The 25,518-nt window shown below is 37.7% G+C and overlaps 1 protein-coding gene across 7 annotated transcripts in view; it reads right to left on the bottom strand.

The window, feature by feature from the left end:
* celf2 (cugbp, Elav-like family member 2) overlaps window positions 1-25,518 on the bottom strand; it is a 138,319-nt gene that overhangs the window by 94,094 nt on the left and 18,707 nt on the right. For all 7 annotated transcript variants that reach the window (XM_084112454.1, XM_084112438.1, XM_084112440.1 and 4 more), the window contains exon 2: window positions 8,510-8,545. In XM_084112454.1, the coding sequence (XP_083968580.1) occupies window positions 8,510-8,545 (36 nt within the window). The remainder of the gene's footprint in view (window positions 1-8,509; window positions 8,546-25,518) is intronic.

The raw sequence follows: 25,518 nt of genomic DNA, 5'->3' as shown, positions 1-25,518 counted from the left end.
AAAGTTTAGCAAATGCATTGAAATATAAATTTGAAACATAAATCACTTTTTTTTTTCGTTCACCACATCCCTTTAGGGGTTCTGTAAACCTCCACGTATCAGCATAGTTCACTGCATTCATTAGGCTAGGCTACTTTGCGGAATACTAAGTAGTAATTGCTATGTAAATGTGGGCGGTCATTTGTTAATGAGCTCATGTTTATGACATTATAATCATGAATACTCAACCCAGGCTCACTGGGAAAATGTCTGCAAATTTCTGCAAAATTATGTTGCTTCATGCACGTTTCTCGACACTTTGTCCAGTGAAATGTCCAGTGAGTGGCTAAAAGGATTCCAAAACTTATGAATGTGAATCTGGCAATGTTGGTTGCAATGGTTTCTATACGTATTGCTGCAGTTCAAAAATGAATTGCCCAGTGAGCCTAAATTGTGAATATTTCTTTATTCTTGCAGCTTAATTTCCCTGAATGTGTGAACTGAGGTGGAAGTTTACATGGTGGACGTGCTTTGCATGTGTTAAAGGTCGGAAAGTATTTTCAATCGGTCAACAAGTTTTTCTGACAACTGTCAAACTCATCTCCACACACGCGTGCGCACATACATGACAAAGATGACGGAGGCCATAGACTCAACCCTAAGGGGAATTGCACTTTTCTTTCACCCGTACCTTACAAACAAACGAGTGATTCTTTCTCTCTTCAGCTTGAAGGAAGCATTCCTCTGGGTATGAGGCTGTCAACCTGACACTCATGTCTGGACTAGTTCATCTGTCCTGTGTGTGTGTGTGTGTGTGTCTGGGCTGAACTAAAATAGTTCAAATCCTGCTATATTCTGCTCTATTTTTGAGATCAACCACCCAGAATACATTTAAACCATATGTGTGTGTGTATTTTGATAATGTGTACATACTGTATATCCTGTGTGTGTGTGCGTTTGTACATGTGTGTGTGTGTGTGTCTGAAAGAGGTTAATGGCTTAGTCAGTAACTGGTCAAACCCAATAGAGGTGTTTGACGATTGATGGACCTGTAAGGACTGTGCGTATGTGTGTCTGATTTTCTAGACAGAATGACAGAGAGAGAAGCCGAGCGAGAGACAAGTTCTTCCATCGGCAATGCTAGTGCACACACACTCATTGTGACACCACATCCTCTTCTCTTCCAGTAAAATCTTATGTAACATGGGCACACACACTTACACAAACCCCCACTCTCCCTTATACACACAACCTAACTGCTGCAATTATTAAAATGAGTCACGAATGCCACAGGTCATGACACCACAACTGGTCACTTTAGTTAAAGCTTATTTAATATCAGTTTAATATCAAACTCAAAATGTAGTTAAGGGAATTAAAATTCAATATTTACTCACTTTCACGTAATTCCAAAATGAATTATTTTCTTCAAATCACATAGTTCTCTAGTCTCATTCGAGCTTGTAATTCAGACATGATGCATGAAGACAGTGAGTGTCATTGGTGGCATGCCTAGTGACGATTGTAACTGACCATTTTATCGCAAACAAAAACTAAATTAAAACATTTTTGTTAACTGAAAAACAGCAAATAACATGAATGGGATTCACATTGTGATACCGGAAGTCTACAAAACAAAACAAATGTAAACTGTAAAAAATCTTTTTAACACTTTACAATAAGGTTAATTAGTTAACATTAGTTAATGTATTAACTAACATGACGATGAGCAATACATTTGTTACAGTATGTATTCATCTTTGTTAAAGGGATACTCCACTTTAAAATGAAAATTCTGTCATCATATACTCGCCCTCATGTTGTTTCGAACCTGTATGAATTTCTTTCTTCTGCTGAACAGAAAGGAAGATATTTAGAAGAATGTCAGTAACCAGACAGTTTCTGGTCTCAATGACTTCCATAGTAGGAAAAAAATACACTATGGAAGTCAATGAGACCAGAAACTGTCTGGTTACTGATATTCTTATAAATATCTTCCTTTCTGTTCAGCAGAAGAAAGAAATGCATAAAGGATTGAAACAACATGAGGGTGAGTATGTGACATAATTTTCATTTTAAAGTGGAGTATCCCTTTAATGTTAGTTAATAAAAATACAGCTGTTCAAATACAAATACAACCTTTGACTTTTTTGAAAGTTTTTTTTTTGTGTGTGTGTGTGTGGTTTCTTTATAATTATGTGTGAAATGTACAAGCAATTACTGAGTGAAAAATGTTTAAAAGAAAATCCAAATGTCAGAGTAGTTTTAGATTTTGAGACATTATAAACATTTTCTCTACAAATATACTCAAAGCAAGTGAAATATCAGTCTCTTTTCTACTTTAAGTCTGTGTACGTGACAGGCCACTCTGTGCTGTCTAACTGATTTAGATATTAAGGTCTGAGTCACTGTACGCATACACATTCGCATTACACAAGTCACATTGGCAGTATCCTCCTCCCAGATCTCATAAATATTAATCCCCCGTGAGCTCATTAGCATGGCCACGCTGCGCTGCACTGCCATCTAGTGAGACACTTCCTCTCATGAATATTCAGAGCGTGGGGGGGCCCAACGGTCGTTAGAGGAGAAAAATCGGGAGACAATACCCCAATCAGGGATGAGGGACGGGACTTTGTGTGCGAATGTGTAATTAAGCAGAGCATTCAGACTCTTTTATTGTGTTTCTGTTTAGAGGCTCTCATTTATTCCAGCAAAGTGTATGAACTGGGCTAGATGAACAACAAATGCAAATATTTTAGTGAAACGCACAAACATAAGCAAAAATATGAGGCTATTCCACCGTGAGGGTATTAGTGATGTGACATGGCGTTTGTTTAAACGTATTATGCAAATGTATTAACGGCTTACGACAGGATGCTCACGTTGTAGGTGGGATGTGGTGTTTTTGGATTTCCCGTTTTATGTTTGTAAATTTACATTGTGTACGGGAGGCTTTGTGAAATGTTCCACCGGCTGTTGGGGGCCGCTAGCGTTTTTGTGCGCGTACGTAATGTTAGACAGCTGTTTCTCGATCCAGAACATCTGTGAGGTATTAGGATTGTGAGTAACAGTAGGGCAGCACTCCAAGGTCTCACGCCTCATATCACTCAGCCTACACGAGGCCTCACCGTGGAGCTCGTCCAGGTGCCTCCCCCTAAAGACGGAGATGGGGTCCTGTGGCGCAGCTCGTTCAGAGGGCTGCCTAACGAACCTTTCACAAGGCCTCACCTCAGGTGGCTCATTCAGAAGCCTGCAAATGATGTTCTGTTCAATGGAAACAAACACTAGCCGGCTATTGTGAAACGAGTAACAATGGTTATGAAGAGAGAAGTCGAGAAACAGTGTGGCTTAGCAATTCATGTAATTGATTTCATAGGATTGGTGTGTATTTGCAGCATTTCCAGTATTTACATCTTCATACTCTTATGTACAGTATAATGAAATACTCAGATTTGCAACTTTATATTCATAATTTGTAACTATATAACTTGTATTTGCAAATATCAAGATTTATAACTATATATTCATATTTGCTTTATATCGTGTAAATATCTCTCTCTCTCTCTCTAGATTTACACAACATATTACGAATTTTTTACTATATACTTGGATTTAAAAAGTATAATCATGATTTAAAACTATACATTTAGATTTACAGAGTATATTCAGAATTGATAACAACATAATCAAGATTAACTATCCATATTTACACAATATATTCAGAATTTACAACCTTATAATCAAGTTGTATGTATATGCAAATTTGCAAGTATATATTCGGAACCGCGACTACTGTAGTTCTGTTGATCACAAATCTAAAAATGTACAAATAAGCTGATATATTGAATGTTCTACCATTACTCATTAGGTCATTCACTTATTATAATCAACAAATTATTTTAGTATTATTTTAAATAATTTAGCATACAGTGTTGAAAGCATTTTAATTTTGAATGATGTATTTTTAAATACCTTAAACATACTGTACAACTATTATCAAAAGAGTATTAACTTTAGATACACAATATTTACAGAACATAATCAGAATTTACAACTATTTCATCAAATTAACATCTTAAAAAGAGTCATTTCATGTGCATTCTAAACCGTAAAAGCAAAAAAATATTTGACTGAATGTGATTTGAACATCACACTGGAAATGCTTGAGCAATGCTTTGCAGATGTGCAAAGTGAAAACACATAGAATATGTGCCATCAGGGTGACGCAAATAAAAAAGCTGCTTTTGATTTTTCCATTCAAGTTTTATGCGTTAATGTGTTTTTGGTTCGTGTAAAAGGTTTTTGGTCCACTTGAATTTTTTTTTTGGAAGGATATATTTGCAACGTTTTCTCAGCTGAACGGTCGATACTGATATTGAAAGAACAGTGCGTCTATCTATTTTCACAGACGTCAAATTAAATACGGCATCTGGCCTGACCAAAGTCTGTAGTCTCACAGTACTATTTCTATTCAGTGATCTGTCTCAATGTGATCATTTTGAAAGGTTCTTATGAAAGGCCTAATAATCAATCTACAGAAAAAAAAAGAAGAGTTTTAGAGGACAAAAGAGAAAACAGGCCCATTCAGATTTACAAAATACATCAATCTACACAAGGGACTAACCTGAATACTTGTAATAAACCTTGAAGGTTTATACTTCCGATATCCAGGGACAATTTTTTCATGTTTCTTTCTCTCCCTCTTTTCCTATTCCTCTCTCAGAGTTGGATTATAAATAGTTTTGATTGACAGGTCTGCTTGGATGGTAATTAGAGCGGTTGCTGGGGTGAAGGGGGCGGGTCAGTCTCTGTGGTGATAATGAGGCCGGGTCCCACACGGGCCGCCATGACGGTTCGGTAACCGTTCTCTTGTGCTGCCATCCCGGCTCCCATAATTATCGGTTGTTTTCTCTATGAGAACATAATCGCCACGGAGAGATGCAATTAGCTGACAACCGATTCCGCCCCCACCCCCCTCTTCCTCTCGGCCCCCCCACTGCTGTTAAGACCCCCGGTACCGAAAAAAAAAGTGAGTGAAAAAAGAAAAGAAATGGTTTTGATGCAGCTAGCTAAGAGGCAGTCAGTCATTCAGCATGAGGGAATCGGTGATTGCACACAGGAGCTAATTACACAGTCACATGTTCGTTCACTTCCTTTTCTCTTTGTTATGCGATGGATGTTGAAAGAAAAAGATAAAAAGAGAGATTAGAGTATCTCTGCTTCTAAGTTGACAACTGTATTTCGGATGGTAGCCCATAGGAAAGAAAAAGCACATAGGAGGTGCTTTAAACCCTATTGTTCTTCTGTTCAGAGATACCAAGGCCCCAAACATACTTTTAGGATACATACAAACACAAATCAACTTTCAGGATGAAACTTTTTTTGATTCTAAAGAGATTTTAACTTTATATTCTTTATTCAACATTTCGCCTTATTCAACAAATTACATGCTTCACATATAGCTATATACAGCATTATATTTTTTCTATATTTTATTTTATTACAAAGTGTTAACAATATCTAAATATATATTTTAATACTTCAGTACAACACGTCATATATATATATATATATATATATATATATATATATATATATACATACATACATACATATATATATATATATATATATATATATATATATATATATATATATATATATATATATATATATATCCTATATATTATTAATTTTATGTATTTCAAAAATATCTAAATATAAAATTAAATATAGTAATAATATACTATAATATAATATAATAACTTTTAAAAATTCAAGAGAAAAAAATAAGAGAAGATTCATTGCAAAATTATCATTTGGGAATGAGATTAAATGGAGAACAAATGGAGACTACCTCATGTCTCCTGAGACTTGTCTTGCGTTGCACCATTGGAAGTCATTGTGTTTCTTTTTAGCACAAGTCCCCCCACACCTTACTATGTAAATTAGGCTTATTATAGATTCCATAGATTATTATTCCTCTGGGAGGAATTTTCCCTTTAGGCCCGAAACATACTTTGCACAAACGTTTCTAGTTACCCAACTTCGATGGCATGTGTCAGAGCGCCATTCATAACCCATCGCAGGTATGCAATGCATTCTCAGCATTTCCACAAGGGGTAATAGAGCTCCCATTATCATGTATGTATCTATTGTAAGTTTGCTCTTTCAGGTCAACTGCTGTTTGAAGGCCCAAGCCTTCGCATCTGCATTAGCATACTTTTATAAAGCATGTTCCTGTACACTTACATATACACACAAACAAAAGTACTTTCCCCCCCTATAATTCTTACTAATACACCAAAATAACATTCCCCTTTCCTCCCTTCCCTGTCACATCCTCTGCTCTATATCTCTAGTTCATTTCCTCACGCTCCAGAGGTGTTTTGCTATCCTTGTGAATTTCAGAGTGTTCTTTTACACTTCATCTGCATATAAAGTCGCATGAAAATTGCTTTAACCGCAAGCACGCAGACACACACGACTTTTGGCGAACAGATGAATGCTGAGGTAATTCTGGGTGTGGTGCAAGAGAGAGAAGTTGGGGGATTCGATCAACAATATTTGGCAAATTAAACCCATATGCACACCCATTACATCATCACGTTCCTGGAAAACACAGATCTTGGATGGGGAAACATGTTTTTCTTTTGGAAACCCCATATTATGTTAGGGTTTTTTTTAACACACAAACAGTGGGCGGGAACTGATAAGCGGGTTTGGCAATGGATTCGAGGTAGACAGCATATTAACTTGAAACATATGGAAACAATGCTAGGAGGGATTGAGGGATATTTACTTGCTATGATGCAGTCAGTTGTTGAGTTTTGAGAAAAATCTCCTTTGAATTTAGTATTTTGTCATGTCATATTCGCTCATTTTACTGTAACGTCCACAGCTTTTCCCGAGAGTGATATATTTTTTTTTCCTTTTTCTGAATGCCCTTGAAAACTCACAGGCTGTCTGTCAATCAGCCAGTTGCCGGCGGTAACCCACAGTGCATCGGTTTAACGACAGAGAGGGTACCGAACTCCGGCACCGGCTTTGAGTTTCAGTGTGCCGCCCTGAGGAAGAAAGCTCCTCTCCAGATGAGACGTGACAATTTATTCTTAACAGAATTCCCGATGAAAAATAGGTGTAGCTATTTCAGGATCAGCAGTTTATCAAAAAAACTCTCAGCAGCTCTCTCTCTCTCGCTCTTTCGATGTGTCGTCTCATAGCCGTGGGGCTGGGTTTAATGGCCCTCAGTCACAGATCTTTACCAGCCTCAACTCTGCACCCTCGACTCTGAGAACACCTTATATTTCTCGATCTCTTTCCCTGTCATCTTGCTCTCCGCTCGTAATAAAAAATTCTGAAAAAAATACGTTAAAATCGGCACAGCCTGAGCTTCCTCTTTCTTCTTTCTAAAAATCCAACCATCCTCATCTGCTGCTGTCCTTACATTGGACGCTGGCTTCAGATGCATCGGGCCTTGAATGGTACTGGAATGCTGTTTGAGCTTGTCATTAGCACTGTTCTGAAACCCTACTGCCTACATAGGCAGCTACCTTCTAAGAGGGCATGCTAACTGATATGGAACCGCATAAATTATTGATTTAGGACAGACTACATAGGCAGAGCGCCTCAAGAGACTCCGCTGCCAATTAATTCCAATGGAGTTTGACGTTAACATGTTGCTCAGCTAAAAACACAAAACTTTAGTATAAATCGACATAACAGAGGCAAATATTGGGTAAAACTGTTAATTTATAATTAGATTAACCTATTGCAACTGTTTGCTATTGTATATCGTACAATATGAATAGATTTAAAGCTGACAACTCTATGGATTCGTCCGCCATCTTGGATAAAAAGGCAGCATCCAACTTGAAATGGTTCCTCATAAATTACTTGAATTCAAGTGGTCTAGGTAGGCAACAATAAAATGCAAGTTAGCATGTTGCTAAGCTAAAAGCATGATACTCTAATGAGCATGAAAACTAATAACGTATACAAATGTTGGACAAAATAGCCCATTTTTATTTAGATTTAACCATATTGATACTTTTTCAGTATGAAACAACATTTCTCTGAGCTCGTCCGCCATCTTGGAATTTTTTTCCCACTGAGCTCATTGCAGTGCATTCTGGGATTGCCTTCTCTATGAAGGATACACGTTTTTTTAAGCCAACCTGTTGGAACGGAAGTCAGAAGTACACCTAAGATGCCTTAAAATACGGTCTAGGTAGGCAGCTCACTTTATTATATGGTGAAGTTATATTAAACATTATTGAGAGCATACATGGAAAAGGTCATGAAGGTATACAATGTATGAGTGTTGTGTTTGTTGGATAAGCAATCCAGCGATCAACCCAAGGTCTCAGTTAAATAAAAAAATTGAGTAAAAAAAGGATAGCATTTCTGCTTTGTGTGTATGAAACAGAAAAGAAAAAAAAAACATCACATCAACATCACATCAACACACTATTGAACAGCCAGAACTGAATACAAATAATTGACAGAGAAAAAGAGACAGTCTTACCTCTGTATAGTTCCAGTCAGATCACTTGCGTCCTGCCTGTGAGAGAAAAAAAGAGAAAATTAAATCATTAGCTCAGTGAAAGTCAAATACATAACCATTTTGGTAAGCAATGAGCAGTTACAATTACACATTTGGCAGACACTTTTATCCAAAGGGACATACGTTGCATTTTAACAATTCATGCATCCCCTGGTAATCGAACCCATGATCAAAGGTGATGTTAGTTCCATGCCATATTGTTTGAGCTCTAGTGATACTGGTAACAAATCAGTGCCAATTCTGCTTAAACTGACACCAATAACAAGAATTAAACAATACACAATAAAAATTCTATTAATTTTTTTTTTTCTAAAGTCTAAATGGGTTGTTTTAGCCATTTATCATTCTATTTAAATTAATAATTAATATCATTTTTTAAAGAAAATAAACAATAAATATATTTTAATATTTACAATTTTTAAAATAAAACAAATACACAAATGAATAAATATAAACATTTAAATAAATCAATCGATCAATAAATGAACGAACAGACAAACAAACAAACAAATAAATGAATACAATTTATGAATAAAATGTATGTGTGTGTGTGACAGTACTTAAGTGTATGTGGTTATTTCTGCAGGGAGCTCTCATGCATTGCTTTAGCTGCAGGTGCATTCAACATCTGTACGATAACATTCACTTCACTGCTGTCTACATTACACACACACACACACTACACCCCCTTCTCTCCGTCTTTCTCTCACACATCCAATCATCCACACCCTCTCTCTCTTTCCCATCCCTCCATTCTCCTGTCATTTCAGAGTGTTCGGCTTTTGGGAAAACATGAGTGCTGAATGTTTGAGGCGAAGGGTGCCTGTATTAATGTCTCTCGCTCGCTCTCTCACTGTCTCTCTCTTTCTCTCTCTCTCTGAGGAGAAGCAGACGGACATATGGAGCGTCACAAGCCACTGAGCCCAAGAGAAGTGGAGAAGAAAAAATGGACAGCAAGAGAGAGAGTGTAAGAATAGTACATTGTGAGCACCTCTTTCAGACTTCTCTGACATACATATATATATATATATATGTATATATATATATATATATATATATATAAAAACATCACCACTGACAATAACAAATGGCTCTTCATTAGCAACCAGTTCCTGTATGAATCATAATTTACACATTATGCTGACTGAGGCAAATGGTTTTGCACTGTAAACTTAGTGTAATACTGAAGTATACAGATCCAGTATATATATTATTTTATTTCCCACAAAATATAAGACGTGGGTACAGTACAATTCTAAATGCAATATAACAAAAGTCATATTGAATGAATGAAAGTAAATAAATAAATAAATAATTGCAATATATAATATAATATAATTTGTTTCATTAAATTTTCATTTCTATATTACTGTATTTTTACAGTATTCTTTTCTTACTGTAAAAATTGCTACAGTAAAATGAAATGATTTTTTTAAGTAAAAACAGCATAAATTAATTGATTTTCATATTGGAGGAATGCATTATATTAATAAAAAATTAATAGTAACATTTCCCTGAAAATGATGTCACAATGCAAAAAACCCACCAAAACAAAAATAAATAAATAAATAAAATAGTCTTATTTTAAGATTTTCTTTTTTTTTTTAAATATGAGTTTCATCCATATCTGTGTTTGTGGCAACATGCATGCTTTTCTGTTTGTGGGAATAAATCAACTGAATAAAAACCAGCAATCACTTTGTGTGCGACCTTTACAATTGCGTTTACGAGAAAACATCCAGTACTATTTCAAAACTGGCGTGAAAAGGCAGACTGCTGCATTCAAAGAGCAAATCAATTGCGGCCAATTCACCATGGCTAATCTTGGCCCTCATTCAACATGGCACCCGAGCTCAGGTAATCAAAATGAGCTCCGCGCTCTTCTTAGCACCAAACAGCCCACTCCAAATTGTTTTTCTTTTCTTTTTTATGCTTTTTTTTTGTTGCTTCGTATCCCTCCGTTCCCCAACCGCTGAGCTCCTGCTGTGTGTATGAAGAAAGAGACCGTGCCTCCCACCGCATGTTAATAAATTGGTCCCCTGTGGACAACAGGGAGGAGGTGTGCGGTCATGATTCTGAAAGCTTCCGGTGAAACGGGCGCTGTTTGATAACAGCTGCCGTCAGCGCTGTTGAATAACAGGATGGCAGCTATGCACTTATTAATGGTGAATTATTCCTTTATTCCGGCCCAAATGAGAGGGATGCAGAGGGATAGCATATGCCGGCACTGGTGATCAGAGCAAAGGTGGGCTGGAGGTTACTTTCCATTTCAAAGAGCCACACAGCGAGAAGTCCACGGTTTCTGCCGTATATACTGTACCTTCGCATTGAGCTTGACTGGGATTGAATTCTGCAAGGCCTTAACACAGCTGTGTTTTCACACACAAACATTTTTTTTTTCAGTCTTCTCCCCCTCCAACATGTAAACGGTGGTGAGAAATTGGGGTTTAGAAAAGACAGAATATGTATTATTTTATGTTTTTTTTTTTTTTTTTTTTTTAAGCTCCAGTTCCACTCTGAACTGACATTTTTAGGGGCATTTTGGGTAGAGTAACAGGAAATTATTGGGAATAGGCACAAAAAATGTGATCAGAACAGGTTGCAGGCTGGACTCAAACACACATTACCCACCAGAGCACCAAGGCTGATCATGTCAGAATGTGTCATACTGCACACAACACCAACAGAAGTGGTAATATAGTATTGTGCACACACAAACTTAGCTTTACCAGCCTAAGCTATACAGTAAAGTATATATACATTTTTTTTAAAGAGCTTAGCCTAAGCTAGTTTGCTGGTCTAGTTTGCTGCTAAACTCTAATAATCATTAAAACATATACAATTACTGAGTTTACTGTAATTAGTTTATGGCCATTTTTCTCTATTGAATTAACTATATTTACATACATTTGGCACTGGGGTTGTCGCAGTATATTCTAGAAGACATACAATACTGCCTTTCAGATCTTATAAGGCAACGTAATGTGGCTGCATAGTTTTTGGAACAGCTTTCGTGTCGAAACTTTGCCCATGATGCCTTAAAATGCTTAGCAGGTTCACTAGGTTTAATAACACACAAATTTTGTTGCAGTGTGTAGCAGAAATGAAGAGGTCCAAGCAGAACGTCTACTTCAAATAAATAAATAAATAAACCTAACAATTCGGTCGCTAAATTCTGAAATGCATGTCTGAAATCACTTTTCTCCTTTAATATCCCGCTAGATTCCAACAGAAAATTACCTTATTAAAAAAAATGGAGGGTGGTATAGATGGAAATGAAACATCTCCCCTCCTTCCCAGTCTCTATCTATCATTCTTTCTTTCTAACTGTGCCTGTTTCCATCTCCTCTCATCTGTAATCATTATCTCTTTTTCTCCAACAGCCCACCATCTGTGTGCCGGCGTCTCTTTTACTCATTCCGCGCTTTACTTCTCCGTCTATCTATCTGTCTCTCGCACAAACACACTCACATCCTCTCTCTTATCAAAGCCCTTGTGCAACAGAGTGTATTTTGCAGTATGTGCTTTTCTTGCTTGAGAAATTCATCGTGTTTTTGAGTGATAATGCACTAGCTTAGACAGGTGGAGTGTTTTAAAGTACTCTAGACTAGACTAGAGCTGACAGCAGTTACTAAACTCGGTCCTTGCTGGAATTGGAGGGGTTTTATTATATAAATTAATAAATAATCATTTATTTATTTAAATGTATTTATATAATACCACTCGTCACTTTATCACTGTGTGACAGCACATAATCAGAATATGGGTGTTTAATATATAATTATGTGGAGAAGAATTTTGGACCAATGAGATTTGCCAGTGGGCGGGGCTACACAGCATAATGCAAGGAAAATAGAACCCTAAAAAACACATTTCAATGATCAAGAAAAATAGATAATTTGTATTGCTTGTTGCTGTAGTGTTAGTGCTGTTTAGGACACAGAAAAATAAAGTTTGTTACAACGTGTCCAAATAAGGCGAAACTAAAAACCATCACTGTACTTTAATGTACGTTTTTTTTACTTTTTTACCAGCCATGATAGGACACTTTGCAGATCGCTTGCAGTGGTGTTTTATTTTAGAACGAATCTGCATTTTTTAACGAATCTGTAATGTGAACAAATCTCGTACACTTCCATGGACTGACTCATTTTTTTGAAAGACCATTTCAGAGCAGAGTGTGAATGAGTATTTCATTGACCTACTGAACGAATGTTCAATTATGTTTTATTATAATGTGTTGAACAAACTGTGGACATCTTGGTTTGTGAACTAAATGAATGACCAAGGTTTAGTCGACAAACTGAATAAACTGGGACATCTCTTTTGTGAACTAAATGAACGAATGAGGCATCTTGTATTGGAACAAACTAAACAAACCTGGACTGTGTATTTTGTGGTCAGTTGAGCCTCAGGTTGCAATGCCTGTTTGATTTGAGTTAGGTAGACCAAAGCTGATACTCTTTCTGGGTGACTGGCACTCAAGAGAGACACGTTTAACCTCTTGTGAGGAAGGAAGCCACTGACCCATGACACCCTCATCTCTTCTGACAAGATTTAAACTCTTGTTAAAGTTCTCCCAGTATTTCCTACTAGATGTTGCATACAACTGTCCAAATGAGACTGAAATCTGAAATCTTCAAGACTGAAAGGCTTTTTCCAGCCCAGAATAGTTTGTCTTGGCTGAAAATGAATGGAACAGGTCCAGTTTGGGTGGTAAAAATAGGAATTCACACATATTTCCGACAATACCCGTGAAACAGACAAAAGAAAGCTACAGTATCATCAGCCGCTATGAAGGTTTTGGTGTAATATGTCGACTGTTTCGTTGTTCTGATTTAGACATTTCAGACAGCACCTTCGATCACTGCCAAGTGACTAAACCCCTTTCCTTTTCCTCTGTCTCATTTTATTAGTTTGTCTGAGAGAGTGCAAGAAACAGAGAGAAAGGGGGACAGACAACAAACTTGTCTAGGAAGTTCAACGCCAGGCTTCATTTGACACGAATTGCTCAAAGGGTGAATTTACTGTTCTAAGCCCAGACCCTATCAATCTAACACACATCGGAGTTATACAGCGGGTTACATAACCTTAAGCAACAGATTAGACAACACCATTCATCAATCAACTGCACCCTCCCTTTCTCATAAGCTCCATTACCCACAAGCCCTCACAGATCTCAGTTTATGAGGCATTATGAGCTATTAAAGTCTGTTGCTAAAAATCCATAAACATAAACGCTGTATGTGTACCACTTATAAATGAAGACGTGCACCTTATAAAGAACTGTAAGAGAAAGAACACACACACACACACACACACACACACACACACAGGCAGAGTGTGGCTACAGAACAGTCGATTTAGCTGGTTTATGAGACTGGCATACATAAAGTCAAACTATCCCAGGACACATGGCTAATGAGAAACTGGCTACAATATCAGTTCATCCCTCCAGAGAGAGAAAGAGACAGACAGAGAACAGACCCACACACCAACCTAATTATGATTATGACATTTAAATTAAAGGTGCTTTTCCATGCAAAAGTCTCCGTCACAATGATAGGGTATTGTAGGTGGCTGCAAGCTTTTAAGCTGGTTGATTGGGCATTCTGGGTAGTTGCTAAAAAAAAATTGTGCATTACTATGCAGCTGCTAGAGTGTTTCTAAGTGGTTGCTAGAGTGTTCTGACATTACTCGCGTCAAAGTGAGCATTCCAAATGAATTTTGTCCCGTTTTGTCCCGTTCGAGGAAGTAGCAGTTGCTTGGGTGATTCTAGGACAGGGGAGCCCAATCCTGCTCCTGGAGATCTACTTTCCTGCAGGGATCGGTTTTAACCCTGTTCCAACACACCTGTCTGTAATCATCAAGTGTTCCTGAGGAACTTATTCAGCTGGCTCAAGTGTGTTAGATTAGGGTTGGAGCTGAACTTTGCAGGACGGTAGTGCTCTGGGAACAGGATGAGGCACCCCTGTTCTAGGTGGTTCCTTGGGTGTTCTAGGATGTTTTCCAGGTACTTTGGATGGCTGCTAGGTGGTTGTTTATGTCAAAGAGTCTCCATGTCAAAAGAGCCCATCCCCAAGTCTCTATGATATTCTGGTGCTACTTAACTCTATGGAAATTTTAATCTATTTCACCTATCAAATGAAAATCGTAAATGAGATTGCTTTTTATAATAAAAGCACAACCCTCTTCAAAGTTCTGCAGCGAACTACAGGTTAATATTTTATTTAAGCAGAGCGAGGGTAGCCTGGTAATACCAAACTCTGCTACTTCGCTTTGCTTCGTAGACAGAGTCTGGCATGGCATAATTGAAAAGCGTTTTCTTTCTCACAGGGGGGGGGGGCGGGCTTGTCTGAAGTTTAAAATCATTGGTTACCCGTAAGCCAATCACATAACATTTGGTTATGGTGTGTGTTATGCGCCGGCTCAGCCGCATCTAACTTCCACTGTAAACACATGTATGATGCGAAAACAAAACCATCGAGCGAAATACCGGAGTGAACATGGCTGTGAACGACTTTTGCAGATTATGTGAAGTAAATCTACGCATCCACGGTACAATCAGCATCTACGTCACGGCTCTCAGCCCGCCCTCTGTTCGTTGATTGGCCGGCTGTTTTCAGGCCGGAGGAAAACGGGGAAAACGGTCGCTATCTCAGACCGAGTACAGAAGCGAACTGAAATTGAGCGGAAGTACGAAGTCTGACGTAGTCAGGCTAGAGCGAGGGGGCAGTATATACACATGACGTGTTCTTGCATTCAAAACAGCTAGACACAAAACAGTGCAATAGAGAAGAATGCAGGAGTCTTGACATGAAAGTGGACAGGGCATCTTAAATACATGGCGCAAGAGACTGGAAACACAGCGTGGCACGTCGCAACTTTCTAAGATGTCCGTCTAGTGCATGTTTACCCAGATCAACAATCAAAATATAGCACAGATGGACCACAAGAACCCATCCTGTGTGAAATGCCCCTAACAGCGCATTGGATGCTATGAAATGGGTTTGCCATTGAGTGCAGGACTGTGTGTGTGTCTGAGTGTGTTGCTTGGTAGACAGATGTGCCCCAGCAGCTGTTCTAGATGCTCTGGCTCTCACACACACACACACACACACACACACACACACACACGCACACACGGCAGTGTATCACCTGATGGCAGAAGGCTGGTACGCAGCCAAACACTGATCCTGCCAAAAAGTGTCGCTGCCAAATAATGACCCGGCAGAATAACATACCAATTCTTACACTGCAACGGAAAAACAGGCAAAGCATATGTACGTAGCCACCATATGTGACACATTTTGTTTTGACCTCTTTGTTCTGACTATCAATGACAGTGAGTTGAGCCTTGAGCGTCTGCCCTAGATGAAGTGTGTGAGAGTAGTTATAAAGAAGCTAAGCCTTTGGGGAGCTGCTGTTAGCATCACACAGTTTTAGCACTGCATTAACTGTCCTAGTTCTTCTCTAATGTATGCACTAGCGTCCAACAGAGCAACGCTAACATTCAATACCCACTCGCTAAATTGTATTGCTCACAGCTCGCTCTTTCATAGCTCAGGAGATTTCACGAATCCTCAGTTATGTTTAAAATGAAGTATAAACTTAGTATCTCATACAATTCTTTAGAAGCAGTGTTGTTATAGTGAACTAAAACGATTCAAATTTGTTTTCGTTAATTGAAATTAAGCCAATTCAAAACATTGTACACTCAGTAGTGCATTTATAACAGGTAGAATACAATTTGCACAATTTAGCGCATATGAACTTTTCTTTTTGTATTTACGTATATTAGGCCATGGTCTAACAATCGTTTAAGAAATCTACAAGGCATGAAAAAGTTCATTTATGGGCCAGAATCAAGGATTTAACATCTTGTCATTGGCTGTATGTGGCTCCTGTGTTGCAGGCCCAATGTGGGAACCTTGTTCTAGAGGATAAGACACATGTGAGATTACTGTTGTATTTTCTCCCAATAAAATATATTGGAAGCCAATGTCTCCATTTGTTTTCATTGCTGTCTAGGAGAAACAAATGAGATATTAAAGAAATCTAATTTGTGATTTATTTTTTTTCCTAGCGTGAGAGATATGTAAGGAAAGATTCATCCATAAAGCACTTGAGCAATAAGGGTCTGTTGAAATGGAACAGCTGTGCGGTGTAACAGGAGAGCTGTGGAACGAAAGGAGAGGAGGTCCGAAGACATGCCAAGATTTCATTAACTGCCACAGTGGTCTGTATTCAGGCATGCTGGCATTGTAAAGCCCTGCTTCAGTCTTCACCTCTAAATGCAACAAGTTCAACAAACTGCTCTCACACCTTATTAACATGACACATGGGTGATAGGATGCATTTAGTGGCTCAGACTTTATAAATTGTGTGTTTAGTGGTCTGACTGAGTTGTTTTTACCTAATAATCATTATCAACCAATAATATCATATGTACCTAACATGTTGTCACCAAAACAATCAAGTATTATGATGTCCTATTTCCCCGCAATTTCCGTAATTTTCCGTCTTTCTTTGTTTTCACTGTTATATGAAGGTGCCGCTATTACGCAACTTTTGAAAGAGTACTGAATCTCTGGATCAAAACACAGGCGGAAAAAGAAGCAGAAACAAGCGATAAAACCATTGCTTATGCACAATCTTTGGGGAAAAAAAGAAAAAGAAAAAGAAAACGTGATTTTCTCAGGGTTTTGGTCAAAATATTGCTTAAAGTGTTGATAAAAAAAAATAATGCATGAAGCTAGAATAAAACTTTTTTTTTAAGCAAATGTTCTGTTCTTTCTTTTGATACATTGCATGTTCAGATATTCATACAACAAAATATTCTGAGGGCCATGAAAGTTTTATGAAAATGATCAAAAACACTGGCAATGGTTGGCAACATAAAAAAAAAAAAAAAAAAAAAAAATGCTGGCGAGAAAATGTTAATTTGTATTGCGAATGGTGTTTTATGTTGTCTCTTAGGGAAATACAGTACACACTCAGGCTTCAATGAAATAGATAAAAGACTTGTTTTAAAGGGATAGTTACAAAAAAATAAAAATTATGCTGTCATTTACTTACCGTCATGTTGTAAAGTCATACAGGTTTGGAATAAGATAAGAGTAATAAATGGTGACAGGGTTTTTATTTTTGGGAGAACTATTCCTCTTAGTTTTTAATACAAAAAGACTTACAATGATTTATTGTAATGCCGTTTACCCAAAAATCCCTCAAGTAGCAGTTTAACCTCATTCCAAAGGATACAGTAAAGCTGTGTTTGAATGTGTCAGGGTCAACGGACTAGGAATATTGGATTATACAGCAATGAATTAATAAATAAATACATTTTCAAAATATATATTTTTTTATATTATATTCTATAATTTTTTTAAACATTTTATCAAAAACAATTTTAACAAATTATTATTAATGTAAAAAGTAACAGTAATGAACAAAATATATTGCATTTATATTTATATTACATTGTTTTATTGTATATTGTATGTGTGTATATATATATATATATATATATATATATATATATATATATATATATATATATATATATATATATATATATATATATATATATACATACATATACAATGTAATATAAATATAAATGCAATATATTTTATATATATATATATATATATATATTTTTTTTTTTTTTTTTTTTTTTTTTCAATTATTAAAAAGACAAAAAAGTGTTATCATCCCTAACACACATTCATAATCACACACTAGCACAGATGTAAACACACTCAACCAGTTTGACTGATGTGTCATGTAATTGAAGAAAATGACTTGTGGTTATAATTAGCAACAATCAAGGTTATTTGACTCCCACTTCACCATAGTCAAACCCCTGCACTACTGCCCTTTCTACACACATCACCTCCTTTAGTAATTCAATCTACTTTCCACTAATTTCCTCAAATTAACACTCATTTCTAACCTCTTTTCCCCCTATTACCCCAAAACACTGTAGAACGTGGACGGAAATGTTGTGATCAGGGTGTGTTCAGTTAATTACCCATACACACTTTTTCTATGCCCTCATCATCTTGACTTGTAGTGTATTTCTCATAAATGAAAGTAAAAAAAAAAAAAAAAACTGTGTCAATGCAGTCTTCAAAAGGTCTCGGTTCATGGGGCGACACATGGCTGCCGTGGTAACGGTTTTGCCATCTCTCCCCGAATGTGTGCATAAATGAGCGTGATCGTGAATGTCAGAGGTGTCCCACTGGGGTGAAATGTCAGTGTTAATCCTATTTAATAAACTTGTGCCACACGTTAATCTCACATTACCACTTAATCTGGCCCTCATATTGACGCCGTAATCCCGGCCCACTCCGCCAGGGACCGGGGCGATGAGCCGTGCGCTTGTTCTGCGAGGCGTCATTATGGCAAGAATGGAAGATAACGGGCTTGTAAAGAGATGTCAATGAGGTTGGCGGCAAATTGATATGATCATAACCGTTCGAGATCCGGGTCGGCACGCCATCAATCATGATGATGAAAAGCCGGCTAACGCCACAGACGGGCTAGTGTATTATCAGCGTGCGCTGAAGGACTGCTTTATCACATACACTCATCACACACTGATTTAAGCGCACACACAGCAGCACTATTCCAAAACTTAGTGAGCTTTCTACCTAGATAGGATTTTAAGGCATCATAGGCACACTGTAGACGCAAAAGTTTGCCACAGGCCTGTGAAATTGCTTTCTTGCTTCTGTTTAACAATTCAGTATGCAAATAGATGTGCAAATGAAGTTTAATGAGAATTCGTAATGCTATAAATGGAAGGTTTTTAAACTTTTATTCAAATGTCTTAAGTATACAAACTCAAATAAACAGCACAATTTAGCTACCTTGCAAGCACTGTAAAAATAGTGAGTGCATGTTATTAGAGATAATTGTTTTGTTAGCTTAGCAACGTGCTAACATCAAACTATTGGAAGCGTTTCAAATCTGTCATCTATGAGGTTCTGTATAGATTAGCATGCTGACCAAGAAGGTAACTACCTGCGTAGACAGCAAATATCTAGGCAGCTTCCTAGGGTTTGCAACAGAGCTAGTGATTCTTGCTTGAATCTGCTAGCATGGCACCAACCACATCTGCTAGCAGTGCGCCATGCCAACTTTCATTCCAGTTAAAAAATAAAACATTTTTTTTTTTTTTTTTGGATATATTTGCTATTTATTACCAACCGGTCTACTTGTATTGCCAATTAAAAGCAGAGAGCCTTGGTGTTTTTGCAGATATGTGTGTGTGTGTGTGTGTGTATGTGTGTGTGTGTGTGGTTATGTTTGGCAGAAGCCACAGGCATCTGTAAACTACCTGCACAATTTTAATGGTGTTTTAATGAGGATGGGATTGACAGTGGATTGCGTTTTAACAAGAGAAAAGCCATGGAAACAGTCACTGACTGACTTCCCTGGTGAGAAGAAGGAAAAACCGCTGGCGACAGGACAAAACACACTTTTAATCCCGCAAGAGGCGCGAACAAATCAATATCAATTAAGGTGGAGGAGCAGACAAAATGGTCATCCTGCTTTGTTTTAACTAATGAAGTCTGCCGAGAATCCACAAACTGAGGCCCATAGCAACCAAGAAAACATACACACATTCACACTCGAGCGTAAAAACCCAAGTAAGCATTCAGGATTGTGATAAATAGTCCACGTAGAGCAGCCCGAAATGGGACACCAGTGCAAAAGAAAACAAACTTTCATGTCACACACATAACACACACTCACTGCAGGAGGGCTGAGCATATATATCATTAATGATGATTTTGATGCAAGTCTGTAATAAAATAAAGTTATGCTGCCACACACACACACACAGCTCGGAGTCTTAGACATCCATCAGTTCTGCTGGGTGATATCTCCTCATCTACATACTATGCAGGCTGAATGACAAACTAGAAGAGGAAGATGAGAGAAATAAGAGGAATAAGAAGAGTACGAAGAACAAGGAAAAATCGTCAAGCATAAAACTGGCTCCATCCGAAACATTACCCAGCCCTTCCATGCACAAACACACACTAAGAGTCTTTATGAGAACCAGACGCATGTTTTCGGCATCAAGCCAGTGAGTCGTTACGATAGGTGGGCGTTCGGTTCACACAATGATGTCATTGCATTATCGTCAACCGGCATATAGCATAATGACTTCCAGATATTTTTTTTCTCTCTCTTACTGCTGTGTTAAAAAAAAAAAAAAATGTAGTAGAGAGTTCTCTCAAAATATAATGTCTTATTTTTTCCTTTAGAGTTTGAGGGGGAAAATATGACCCAGATATATATTGTTTGTGAGATTCATACTACCAGTGAGATTAAAACTGAAGGTGCCCAAACAGAAAACGTTGGTTCTTGTGCACAATCCACCAGACCATGTTTATGACACAATTACTGTACATACATATGTATATACTGTACATACATTCAAATGCATTTGGAACACCAACTAGACTACAAATGCATTCAAAACATATATAATTATCAGTATATTTAGGTATGGGATTCGAACCCATGACCCATTTGAGCTATAGAAATAAAATAAAATAAAAAAACATACAAAATGTCTCATCGTGGTACATGATATAACCTCTCAAAATAATACTATTTGTTAATTTATAGATTTTAGGAAGAAATGTGTCCTGTTTTCATGACATTTAACCTTGCAGATAGATTTAAACTGGGTCGCCCACACAGAAAACACGCTGACGCACATGCACTATCCACCAGGTCACATCTGTAACATATTTACATGCATATTTATGTAAATTTGGAAAGTGCAATCAAGATATACTTTTCATTAATATCTGTGGGTATGGGATTCGAACCCATAACCTTGGATTTGCTAGTGCAATAGTCCACCAGTTGAGCTGTTAATTTAAAGCACGTATATATACACATACACATATATATATATATATATATATATATATATATATATATATATATATGTATAAATAACAGAGTTAAGGCAGGTAGAACTGAAGATATTTGCCCTCTCCAGGTGGAGATGACTTTAGATAAGCACACACACACACACACACATGCATGAATGCTCACCCATGGGAAAGTTTACATCACGGTTCAATGGATTTTGGCACAACAGCTCTAGACATCACTGACAATGTGTGTAGCCGCTTCTTATCGCAGCTTATCTCAGGTCTACAGACAACACTCACTTCCCTTTACCACTGCTGACACTTCTTTAACACTCACGCTGATCTGGGGTCAGATTTTCTACATCAGCAGAGATCTGTATTGTGAAGTATTCATGAGAAAACTGATCCAAGCACCACAGTTCACCCCGCCGGCAAAGAAGAACCTCAGTACAGATGCACTATATTTGTAAGTACAAACTGTCCTACTTCCTGTAGTAGTAAACTAGGCAAACCTAACTTAGAATTAAACTTGAACATTTGTATACTTAATTGTTTACTTATACATACCAAAGGCTACAGCTGCAAGTATTTCAATTCAAATGTAAAATCTAATTGAACAACCATTTTATGACCTTTCAACTTCATCATTTCCACAACAATTAAGCAATAAAATTGCAATATAACCGTGTTTCTAGACATGTAGCAAAGTATAAATATTTCATTGAAACCTGTAAAATTCTTATAAAATTGCATGTGACTGCACATTCTATATTAATGTGAAATAAGGTAATAAGGTATAAACTTATAGTATTTTCTTATAAATATTATAAGGCATTTATACTATTTAATATTTAAGTATTTTATCATTGCAATCTTTTGTAGTGCATAATATATTCCTTTAGCATTCTATTCCAGTATCTCCATAATATATACACACAATGAAAAAAAATATATTATTAAACAAATAAGGGCTGTCACAATCATTATAACTGTTCAGATTGTTCCTACACCCCTAAACACATTTATTTAAATATTAATCCTCATGTAATACAGAGAAGAGATTGCTGTACTACCTAGCAAGCACCCAATCGTAGTAAATGACAGGAACAGGTGCTGCCGTCATGCCTTTCTGCACACTTTTTAATTAAGCAAATTGATCTTAAAAATACAAAGAAATTAGAATGAGCAGTTGTGGTTTATTCGTGTACTCGGTTTTAGAACCGCTCGTTTTCAATTTGAGTGGGATGGTGCATTGGACCGTAGACTTTGGTCAAGTGGCTTTGGGTTAAAATGAACCAAAGTGTAAAATAAAGCAAGTGACATTTCATTTAAGCCGTTTGAAGAGCAAATCTATAGCTCTTAAAGTTCATTTTTCACTACGTGCCTATTTAGTCTGACTTAAAGTGGACCTATAATGCCATAACTTAACGTTCAAATTGAAGAGTTTTTAATAGCTTGGAAAAATGTCAACATACTCCAGCAAATTGACCGAAAAATGCGAGCAAGGCCCATCGCTATGGTTTTGCTAAGCAGCTGGGAGGTCTTAAGGAGGTGTTTGTGTGTCTATGTGTGTGTACTGTTGTGGGTTTGATACATGTGTGTGTGTGTGTTGTAGAGCGCTGTAGTAATAACTCCCAGTGGGAGAAGATTTCTGTCTGGTCGTTGTGGTGACAGCATCAGGAGAGAAAGAGGTGATGGCTGTCCTCTCCTGCTCTGGACAGTAATTGGCCATCCATATCGAGCTCCATCTCAAACACACACACACACACACACGCCATATCCTATCAGCATTGCTACACACACTTGCCAACATCCTGTTCGGGCCAGAGCTCCAAACCAAGTCACAAAATTCAAGTGACGACATGTGTGTCACTACAATATTGGTACCTCAACTGACATACAACATTACACATTGTAAACATCATCATCGTCTGAATAACAGATGGAGATTGAAGATGACAGGCCAATGACAGAATGAAAGATGATTGGCTGGAAAGAAAAAAACCTGAGATTAACGTGTCTCTACTCTGCATGATGCCAACTTTTCTTACATTTTTGGGGCCAATCACCTTAGTGGTTATCGCCAAAAGATTAATAACTCTGGAGCTACAGGAAAATGTCATCCTGGCAATGCTGATTGGTCCAGATCCCTTCACTATCTGACGCTGTGACATCAAAGGCGTTTCCAGCTCTATACAAACAAGAAGTTCTAACATGTATTGAGAATGGATATTATGATGAGTCCTAACCCTATTCCAAACCCTTACCACCAACTACCCCCAAAATCAGAGGGGAATGATAGGATAATACAATACAGTTCAAGTCAAAACTCCTGCCCCAAGCCAAGGGGTGTCAAATCCTGCTCCTAGAGGGCCAATGTCCTGAAGAGTTTAACTCACACCTGCCCCAAAACACCTGTCTGTTTACTGTAATCCTGAAGATCTAGCATTAGTTCGATCTCAAATGGATTCATTAAAATAAGTTATTCCTCCACCACCTGCATGACATCATTAACCAACATGGCTGAACAACAAATTTGCGACAATGCGATTATGGGAAACGGTCGTGACTAGTTCTTCAACGATGCATCATACTATGGTAGTTAAGCAGCAAGTTACGTCGTTGTATGGAAAACGCACCACTGGTTGGTAGAAACATTGAACGAAGGCAAAATCACAGCCACCTTTAAAAATGCACTAGGTTTCAAAATCCAACAGCGGGCATAACAACAATGTTGGTTTGTTCTTCCAGCCCGTTCTCATCCATCTAACGCACATGGCACCCTTTAGCGTCAATATGAGACGCAGATAGATATGGGCCAGAAGGCGCCTCCTAGCGGTCTAACTCTAACCCTACCCCAGACCTAAACCTACCCATAACCAAACAAAGCGCTGTGCGTCTCATATTGACGCAAAAGGGTGCCATGTGCGTTGGTTGGTTCTTCACATAAAGCTTTTGTATAGCCTTAGAAACCTTGGGATATTATGCAAGAGTCATATGGACTACTTTCATAGTGCTTGGTCACAATCTACTTTTGTTGAATGGAAACAAGCAGCTTGGACATTCTGCCGAACATCTTTTGTGTTCCATGGCGAGTAGAATTTTCAGAACTATTCCTTTGAGGCAGTTAGCCACTAGAGGAAAGAGAAGAGGATATCCAGAAAAATGCAGCACATCAGAGACAAGCTAACGAAACCCAGGCGGCAAGAAAACTGGAAGCACGTCGGGCTGAACAAAATCAGGGCAAGAGCGCGAGGAGGGAGTGAAAAAAAATTCAATATATTTTTAATCTCGCGGATGTAATGTGATTGCACAGATGCCGTAGGCTGCAGATTTCATAAGCCAGATCACATTTCAGACAGATGGGGTCGGGGTGCTTGCGTTCAGGCCGATCTGCATGGCTCTGGGAGAAGTTAATGAAGGAGACAGAAACACAATGCCCTGTAATGACTTTAATGCCTTCACCCGGGGATTCCTTTGCTGGCCCTTGGGGGCCCAGAAGGACCAAATCATGTTAGTGTAAAGCGTTGATTGCTCTTTTCTCTTGTCAGGCTGAGTTTGAAGACCAAAGGATGAAGAAACAGTGCTAAATATTCATCAGGTTTCATTGTTTTATGTTGTGTGGTTTGGCACATGTTTTCTAGGTTTAGGTTTTTCTTTCATCCACCCCACCCAATGCCTATATGGTAGATACATTTCTTGTCCAAGTCTCTACCAGCTGGTACTCCAGTTGGTAACCCACTTAAACCAGCTTGGACCTGCTAATGACCATACGTGACAAGCTCAGATCAGTTACAAACCAAATAAAACCATCTACCAAGTAAAGATTTACTGAATTTTTCACTGGTTCAATCAAAATTTAATAACTTTCTCCTCCTTTTTTACGTGATGTAGGCTATTGGATTATGTTAACCAATAACCACACTCCAAAAAATGCCTTTCTTGCTTAGTATTTTTGTCTTGTATCCAGTCCAAAATATCTAAAACAATTCTTAAATAAAGAGGTCTTTACTAAAGTAGTAAAATACCATAAGATATTATGTCTTGTTTTCTGGGAATATAAAT

The sequence above is a fragment of the Abramis brama genome (genome assembly GCF_963993115.1).
Source record: "Abramis brama genome assembly, chromosome: 4".
Lineage (NCBI taxonomy): Eukaryota > Metazoa > Chordata > Actinopteri > Cypriniformes > Leuciscidae > Abramis > Abramis brama.
The sequence above is the reverse complement of the archived record's forward strand: the minus strand, read 5'-3'. Positions and strand labels throughout refer to the sequence as shown.